Here is a 9,075-nt window from a genome sequence, read left to right on the forward strand (position 1 = left end):
TGGCCAAATACTGCAATCACAGCAATGTGCATATAAGAACTGTGATGTTTTTAGAGTAACCACTTACAGAAAGGTAGCAGTATCTTTAATGCAACATTTTCATTCTTAAATGAAAATGAGGAGAATGGGACAGTCAGGTTCCAAATGAAAATAAAGTTGAGTAGCAGATAATATTCAATTTTTAAGCACAACAATACTTTTTTTTCAGAGACCTCTGAAAGCATTTGATGAGGTTTTGTTGAATGTTGTTTCATCTCAGACTGCTGTTTCTCCTTCACTGGCTTCAGGAGCTGAAATGGAAAATAATATCATTATTGTGTTTGCTCTCAATTCCATATTAAATCTCAATCCTCTTGTTCCCAAGTCTGCATGTACAGCCAGGATTGCCCCAGCCCAGGTACAGAATGCAGCACTTGCTCCTGTTAAACTTCATGCGGTTGATTATTGTCAGCCCCTTAATTTGTTGAGATCTCTGTGCAAGGCAGCTATCCAATACCCTACAGTGGCCAGAGTACAGCCAATGGAGCATCACACAGAAAATCATATGAAAGAGACAGTAATCCAGACAGAAAAAAAATTATATGCATCTCTGCTCTGCATTTCAAATATGTTTTGAAAATATGCTAAATTAAGAAACCCAAACATATTTAAGCCCAAGTATTATTGCTTTGCAACTATCAAGAGAAAATGAGTTGTCACAGAATTCTGGCATTTCCCAAGCAGCACAATCGCATAGCCTTAGTTTTTTTTGGCTGCAGTAGTGCTTTCCATTTCTATTTATCTCTGCAAAACGTGGTCTCTACAAACTGAAAATCTGCGTTTCCTAGACCAGCGGCACTGCAGAGTAGCTGGGATGTATTAAATGAATATTAAAATGGAATGGAAGAAAAGGACCATCCTTACAAGGGCACAAAAGACAGCTTAATTATCATAATAAAGTAAAATGTGATGTCCAGTCATAACACTGCAGATGCAAGAAATCAGAGCTATCAAGGAAAGTTCCCGTTCTCTAAAAATAATTCCTTGACTTGATATGTGAAGGAAAGGATGGAAGAAGGAGCACAGATGGCACATTTTTAGGAATACCCTTTCTCAAGAACATCTATACTGATGTAACTAGAGACAGTTAAACAGGTTTATACCTGAAGACAGAGCTGTTAAATCATTTGGATCAATTATTTAGTACACTTGACCTTATGAATCCTACTTGCACTACAATTACCTAAAATTGAAGAAAACATCTCCTTAGAGGCAAGAAGTGGAAAGATCTGAATTTGTTAGTGCTATGCAATGGGTATGGCAGTCACAAAGGAACTGACACATGGCATGGTACAACAGGATTCACGATCTTTAAAGAGTATTTTATAAAAGCTGTTCTTGGGAGGGAAGATGCCACTTCTAAGTTGAACATGAGCAGTCATTACTGACTTCAAATTTCCAACTTTAATAAAAGATAATAATAATAAAAAAGTAACAATAGGCATAAAGTACTCAATTTAAGGAATGGAAATACAGCAACACGCTGATGCAGAACTACCACGCTAGATGTGACAAAGCAGGAATGTGTGACCACTTTGCTAAGTACAAAATAACCTTTAATACTAGCTAGTAAAAACAACTGACAGAGCATTTCAGAAGCAGTTCCGCCTTCTATGGTGTCTGTGTTATTAGCTGCCTAAGATTGCCACAGAAAAATCTTCATTAATATGTTCCATAAATTCTGGATTTGTTACTGAAAGCGCCTCATTAATCTGCTAACAATAACAAAATGTGTTTGCTTAACAACTGGATAAAGCTCTGACTGGAACATTATATTGAGAAAATCTGTCTATTTGAAGTGCAGTGAAGTATGAATTATCAGTATTTTTCTACCTACACCAGCAGCCCACCTGCTGCAGAAAGAATTGGTTGTTGGCAATCCTCATCAAGCATAACTAACAGAGTCAATCGACACAACAAGTTCTATGGCTGGCATTATTTAGAGAACGTTTTGTTGGTTCCTAGTGTCTGAGAACATATGAAGGCATACTCTTTTTTGGAGAACAGGTAGACTCACAGTCCCCTTCATACTGACGTTCACCTACTGAACCATGACAATGCTGCCTAACCCCAACAGGTATAAGCTGTTCAGCTGACAATGAAGCCACTCATGGACTCCAAGCCTCAGCTTTACCTGTTAGACATCATTAGATATGTTACCATGTGATACTGACTTTTCCTCTCCTGTTCAATGCATAGGTGAGTACATGTGCACTGGATTTCATGAACAAAGGCTGTGTGTGCATTCTATATCCTGACATACAGCAGGTTTGTCATCCCATCACCAAGACACTTCTGTGTCCCCCACACTTTGATTACTGGTAGAGAGTGGCAAGGCAGCTGAGGATCACTCATGTGGCTTGTAGATTGTCACCTGTCCATATCTGAGAAGCAAGGAGCAAGCTATGAACTTGTATCTTCATCATCTCTTACGGGCAGCATATGCATCTGTGTACTGGAAGAATAAATACAGAGAAAGCTATATAAGTGATATTTATTATGATCCTGGATTTGAATTATTTTTTAATTGAAAAGCACTGCCCTTTTGTTAATGCGACAAGTGAGCTGCTGAACTGCAAGCCATCTGTTGCCTTAAGCAAACCAACATGTAACACATGCAGAACTTTATAACTGCATCTGGCTGGTAAACTGCGGTTATAAACGAATCAGGTTGGGGATTAGGCAAAAATATTTTCATAAGGAATGGTGATGCCCTGGAATGGGCCCAGGGAGGTGGGGGAGTCAGCAGCCCTGGAGGTGTTCAGGAAGCGCGTGGATGTAGCACTAAAGGACACGGGCAGTGGGGATGGGTTGGCGGTTGGACTAGAGGATCTCGGTGGTCTTTTCCAGCGCTAATGATTCTATCAGGAACTATGTGGATGTCTGCAGTGCCACAAGCTGTGATTTATCCGCTAGGATATTCCCCCCCCCTCCGGTTTCCATACACAACTGGATCCCCTCCAAGCTTCGGAAGCAGCTCGAGCCGCGCTGGCAGCCCTGGCACAGCCCGCCGCTCCCGACCGTGCCGCTCCCCAGGCGGCACCGAACAGCCGCAGCGCCGCGTCCGCCGCGGCACCAAAGGCAGCGGGCCACGTGAGACACGGCGCACGCTGGGACAGCGCAACACGAATGCCATTTTCGGCGTCACCCGGAAGCGCTGCTCTCGGCGCTCCATCTCTGCCCTTCACTTACCCGCAGCCTCGGCAGAGCGCGGCGCGCAGAGGCGCGTCGGGGCCCGCGGACAAACGAGGGCGGCCCGCGGCCTCCGCCCCCGAACAAACCCCTGCTCACCGCCCCCGGAAGGGCCCCCGGAGCGCCGCCCACCGCCGCCGAGTGACGTCCGCGGGCGGGCCGCTCCTCTCTCTCCCCGCCGCCGGCATGCCGAAGCTCAGTAAGGAGGCCAAGCAGCGGCTGCAGCAGCTCTTCAAGGGCGGTCAGTTCGCCATCCGCTGGGGCTTCATCCCGGTCGTGCTCTACCTAGGTCAGTGACGGCGGGCGCCGGCGTGCAGCGGCCCGCACTGCACGGCTGCGGGCCGGCCCCGGTCCCGAGGCGGGGAACGAGGTCGGGGCGGCCGGGGGCGAGCGGGCGTGGGAAGGGCGGGAGTGCGGGGGGACGCGTGAGGGCGCGGGGGGGTGGGGGAATCTCCCCCGTGCTGTGCTGTCCGCGCATGCGCCGCTGAGAAGCGGAGGGGGGGGGTTGTTGCGGGGGGCCGGCGGGCTTTAACTGGTACAGAAGGTCGCTTTGAACTCTGCCGCGTTAGGCAACGTTAGGATATTGCGTTCCCATCCTTAGTTTATTGATTATTTTAAAATTGATGGGTTTGGGGGCGGGGATTCCCGCAGCGTTTCGCGACCTGCTTCGATCCGGCGGGGGTTTGCGAGGGCTCCGCCTTTAGGGAGGGATCACAGGATCACAGGATGGCCAGGGTTGGAACGAGCCTCCTGAATCACGAATCTCCAACCCCCCTACCACAGGCAGGGCTACCAACCTCCCCATTTAATACTAGGCCAGGCTGCCCAGGGCCCCATCCAACCTGGCCTTGAACACCTGCAGAGATGGACAGGGCATCCACAACCTCTCTGGGCAGCCTGAGCTGCTCTGTGGCACCATGCGCACTTATGTAACGCGAGTGTTATGTCCTGCTGGTGCGCTGTGTGGGCAGTTGTACCTCTGCCTGGATGCCTGCGTACTTCTGTAACTGTAAGGAACTGGGTTGTAGGAGCTTTGTTTTATGCCTCTGACAGATAAATGTGCTGCTCCCCCAGCAGCCCGCATTGCCGCCTGAGCAATTTTCGTGCTGTGATTAATGAAGGGACACCAATACAGGTGCCACCCTTGCCTGACCCCTGGAGGTGGCACCGACTCGGAAGTCTGTAGTGCTGAATCCTCTATTACGGTTACATTGGCTCTGCAGTGCTTGGTGCTGCTGATCCCAGTTTGTATCGGCCCATATGTATGAAATGCACTGTAACCAATGGAATGTTTCAGTGAAAGACCTAGGTTGGGGTGGGATATTCAGGACACATGCGAGGGAGTGTACTCTGTGCAATTGCAGCTCGTTGGCAGGTGATTTTATGCTTGCTTTGAAGTGACTGCTCCTGTGTGAAGTAGGTAAATTAGGCCAGTACAGTTCTGTGAAACTGGATTGCTTATGTAATATTTCTGGCCCTTATTCCCTAGTACTGTTTCCCAAATCTGTGTCACACACACACGTAGTATGACTGCTAACACAACTTCATGTATTTCAAAGCAATTTTATTGGAAAGTGTGGCCACAAAAAGCAGCGGACCAGAATATTTAATAGTCTAAGTCTGACAAGGTTATCTTCAAAGAGGTAACCTAGTGCCCACAACATTAATGGAAGCTTTTCCATTAACCTTCATGACCTGTGTTTTAGGTGGGCTGTCATTATAATCTGTAAGGGAGAGGAATAATATATTTTCCATATAGCATCCATTTCTATCAAGCATTTGTGGGAAAGCATGTTGAACAGTGTACATCATGTATAATTGTGCTTCAAGACTTAATTTACAGTCCAGCAAGAAAGCTGTTTGATAAACTGAACCTTGAATTGCTTATCTAGCATTCGTTTGCCTTAGTGAATCAGTAGTTAAGTCATTAGCTGGAGATGAACTCTTTGTAATTAACTTGCCCTGCAAGGCAGTTAGAACAAAGCGTTCTAAATTTAATCAATTGAACATTTAGAATTCTTTCACCCTGAATTAAATAAACAGTTACTGAAATAGAAATGTAAGTTCATTACAGAACGCTGCCTGCTAAGGCTCACAGTGGTTGCTTATACCGGGTATAGGTGTCACTGCTGGTGCTGTCTCATTCAGTTGCATTCTCAGCAACATTTAAAATCTCATTTTATGAGTAGTAGTAATGGTATATATATATAATAAATAATGGTAGTTATGTATATGTGCATGCACGTGTGTATGCTGGGATCTTCAGGGTAAATAATTTCCATCATCTCTCACAGCTTCAAATTCAATTGTTCCTGAATTTTAAATCAGATAGAGATGCAGGTAAGAGTTAAAAAAAAAAAAGAAAAAAAAAAACAAAAAACCAAAGAAAATTAAAAATGGTACACTTGTATTTATTTTGCCTGCTTTCTAACCCTGGTTAATGTTACTTTTCTGTTGAGGTGAGTCTACAACTTCGTGAATCACAGTTCCCCCCTCCTTTTGCATCTCAGTTTAATGAACTGGAATAATCTGATACTGTGTTAGCTGTGTAGGAGTCTACACATACAGGTGTGTGTTTATCTAATGTTTATTTCTGTTCAGGTTTTAGGAGGGGTGCAGATCCAGGAATGCCCGAGCCAACAATCTGGAGGTACGTGTTGTGTCCAAATGTACATGCAAAAGCAGAGCTCTCTTGGTCACAGTTTTAGGTGTTACCTCTGGTTGTTCACACTAAACAGCAAGAGGTGTTTTATCCACTGTTTTAATTGGTTTTGGGTGATAGTATAGCTGGTCAGGTTATTTTTTCTTTTAAAATCAAAACTGGAAAAAAAAACGAAACACAAGTTCTTGTAAGAGCCTTGGTGTTTTGTTCTGAATCCTGTGCATTTTTTTTTAATATATGGGACTTCCTGTGCCTTTTTGAGTGGCAGCTGCCCTTGTAATCTGTTTTAGAGGTGTTCTATGCAAGTTTCTTTTTGCACCTAGAAATAATTACTTATACTTCTAACAGGGGTTTTAACCAAAATCCATTCTCCTTCCCTCTTTGTAAATATGGTTGTAAAGCTGCTTAAAACGGCATTAAATACAGAGATACATCCTTCAGTATTTGTCGTTGCAGTGGATCAAAATGCATTTGCTCATATTGCCTCTTTGTTATGGGACAACTTGTCACTGCTGCAATGTCCTGGCATTAGTGGCCATAAGTTCTTGTGGGGTTTGAGTTCTATTGAAGCGTATCCATGGGTCAGACTTTTAAAATTAAGATTTTGAAGGGAATGTGGCTCTTTTAATGATCTTGAAATTTGACAACAGCACAGAGCCAGGTACTGCTAAGACAAATAATTGATGGTCTGCATTGTTTGCAAAATTATATATTAATTATTTTTGCCTTGCACCATATAAAGGAGCTACTTCTAACAATAGGAAGAATGAGAAAAATGTCAAGGTCATGTTACAGTTTCAGTAAAATCTTTTGTCTTATGGTGTCATTTGCTCAAGTTGTTTGTTTGCTGGCAGTGTTCCTGTGTTCAGTTTCACTAGCAGCTTGAGATTTTTTTCTTGTATTGAGCGTGTCTGCAGAGCATAAAGTATGCATTTGATACCAGAGTATGTGTACAGGTAACAGAAATGCATTTAGGTCTAGTCTGAGGCTTACAAGTTCTCCTTTTTCTGGGTAGGTAGCTTTGTTGCAATGTATTCTGGCTGGTTTTTGTGTTTTTTTTTTGGTACCATTTATGCTGTATTTTTATAGGGCTGTTTGTTCTGACTTGCTTTTTAGAGAAACTTATTTAAAAAGAAGAACATACTGCAAATCTGACTTTCATTTCCTCCCCCCTCCCCTTTCAGTCTGCTTTGGGGATGAAAGATGTGGCTGTCCTGCTCTAGAACCAGCCGATGGACAGAGAAAGTGTTTGAAGATTCATACGTTCCAGAGGATGAGGCGAATGCTTTCACCAGCTGACTCTGTCAGCTTGCTAATGACATAGGTTGTACATACAACACAATGGAGTTTATATGGATGTAACTTATTTGGATTATGGTAAAATTAAATCTAGTTTGAAATGGATATGCGTTGTTTTGAAGTCTTTATTACATAAAGTGACAGTTCCTTTAACCATAAATGTATTTAACCATTTAAATATGGATGTAACTATATATAATCATAAATATAAGTAACCATTGATTTTGGTAAATTTGGCAACGTTCAACCCTCTTGGATCTACGTAGCAAGTATGAATTTCAGGTAGAGGTTTTTCTTCATAATAATCAGAATCATAGAGTGCTTTGGGTTAGAAGGGACCTTTAAGATCATCTAGTTCTATCTCCCCTGCTACAGGCAGGGACACCTCCCTCTAGACCAGGTTGCTCACAGCCCCATCTGGCCTGACCTTGAATGCCTCCAGGAAAGAGGTATTCACAGCCCGACTGGGCAGCCTGTTTCAGTGTCTCACCACCCTCACAGTAAAGAATTTCTCCCTGAAATCTAGTCTAAATCTACCCTCTTCCAGTTTAAAACCATTGCCCCTTGTCCTTTCACTACATGCCCTTATAAAAAGTCCCTCCCCAGCTTTTCTGCTGTCAAGCCATTCTCCACCTAACCTGTATCTGTGCTTGGGATTGCCCTGACCCAGATGCAGGACCGTGCAGTTGTCCTTGTTCTTCATGAGGTTCATGAGGTTGATGTGGGCCCACCTCAGGTGTGTCCAGGTCTGGATGGCATCCCTTCTCTCTGGAGTGTTAACTGTACCTCTCAGCCTGGTGTTGATGTTTTAAACATTTTGACGTTCTTGAAAGATTTTTGCTGAGTGCAAGTAAGCCCGTGCTGCTTGTTGCTCAGTGCAGAGCTGGTATTTGTTTTCTTCTAAATTTGTTCACCTCTGGATATCTTTGAATTGTGATGTATTCTTTTCCTAGCGTATTCAGATAATGAAAAAAAAACAGTAAGATGTACACTTTTCTACTGAATTTACCTTCAAATGCCACTGAAATTTTCCACAGTTTGGGAGTGATGGTAGGAGTATGTGACAAAATCACTGTATTTAAGAAAATAAAATCTTGTTTGCTCCCAGTTAATGCTGAAAAAAGATATTCTTGATCAGCTTAACCCAGATTTTCTGACTGTACATTGAGTGGTGAGTAGGAGATGCCTCAGTTTCTCATCTGCTGTTGGAAGTCGTGGTAAAATGCTTATGAGAAATGGAGGAAAAAATGAGAAATGAGCCAAGAGAAGAAATAAATTAAAAGACAAGGATTTTAAAAAAAAAGAAAAGTGGGAGATGGGGAAGCTAAGGTAACATAAAGCAGCATGTTCCTTAAAGTCCAATTGGTCACAATAATTAAATGTCACGGAATGGTGGAATAGCAGATGATGACCGATTGCGGATGGGCAAAGAGCAAGTTCTGAATGCAGAATACTGTTGTGATCCTGTTTCCTGTTGATATTGCAGCTTTTCTAATGGTAACTTGAGAATAATTTAACTGCAATTGAACTGTCTTTCATTATGGAAGCGTTGAAATTCAGAGCCCTTTTTCTTGACTGATCCTGTTACAATGAGGATGAAATAATCTGAAAGTGGCTTTGATCATGGTCAGGAACGATTTCCTTTCACTGAATCTGTTGGCATGACCTTAGATACTCAAAATTAAGAGAGAAGCTGTTCAGTGCAAAATAACGTGGATTTCTTAAAATCGACTTTGGCATTCCACAAGGCTACTCAAAATGCAACTGTGTATGTTCCAAAACACCTGCAGAAGTATTTCTCATGTTCTATCCAGTGTCAGACATTTGCGGATGTGGTTTGTGGGTCTTAACCACCACATGGTTGCTCTGTGCTTGCCAAGAAT

General features: G+C 43.2%; 1 protein-coding gene across 2 annotated transcripts; it reads left to right on the forward strand.

The window, feature by feature from the left end:
• The first annotated feature begins 3,230 nt into the window (after positions 1-3,230).
• On the forward strand, positions 3,231-7,291 carry TOMM7 (translocase of outer mitochondrial membrane 7). Of its 2 annotated transcripts, none has more exons than XM_079538444.1 (3): positions 3,231-3,520; positions 5,833-5,881; positions 7,010-7,291. In XM_079538444.1, the coding sequence occupies exons 1-3, from the start codon at positions 3,418-3,420 to the stop codon at positions 7,215-7,217; spliced, it is 360 nt and encodes a 119-aa protein (XP_079394570.1). In that variant the 5' UTR covers positions 3,231-3,417; the 3' UTR covers positions 7,218-7,291. The 2 variants fall into 2 exon arrangements, with proteins under 2 accessions (XP_079394570.1, XP_079394569.1); XM_079538443.1 differs by having other exon boundaries at positions 3,297-3,520; positions 7,078-7,214.
• The last annotated feature ends 1,784 nt before the right edge of the window (positions 7,292-9,075 follow it).

Source organism: Tetrao urogallus (assembly GCF_951394365.1).
Source record: "Tetrao urogallus genome assembly, chromosome: 7".
Taxonomy (NCBI): domain Eukaryota; kingdom Metazoa; phylum Chordata; class Aves; order Galliformes; family Phasianidae; genus Tetrao; species Tetrao urogallus.

Bases quoted from the DNA above. Each gene is read 5' to 3' on its own strand.
- TOMM7 (XM_079538444.1), top strand. From the start codon at position 3,418: ATGCCGAAGCTCAGTAAGGAGGCCAAGCAGCGGCTGCAGCAGCTCTTC. The intron at 3,521-5,832 runs GTCAGTGACGGC...ATTTCTGTTCAG, and splicing joins CCCGGTCGTGCTCTACCTAG to GTTTTAGGAGGGGTGCAGAT. The intron at 5,882-7,009 runs GTACGTGTTGTG...CTTGCTTTTTAG, and splicing joins CCCGAGCCAACAATCTGGAG to AGAAACTTATTTAAAAAGAA.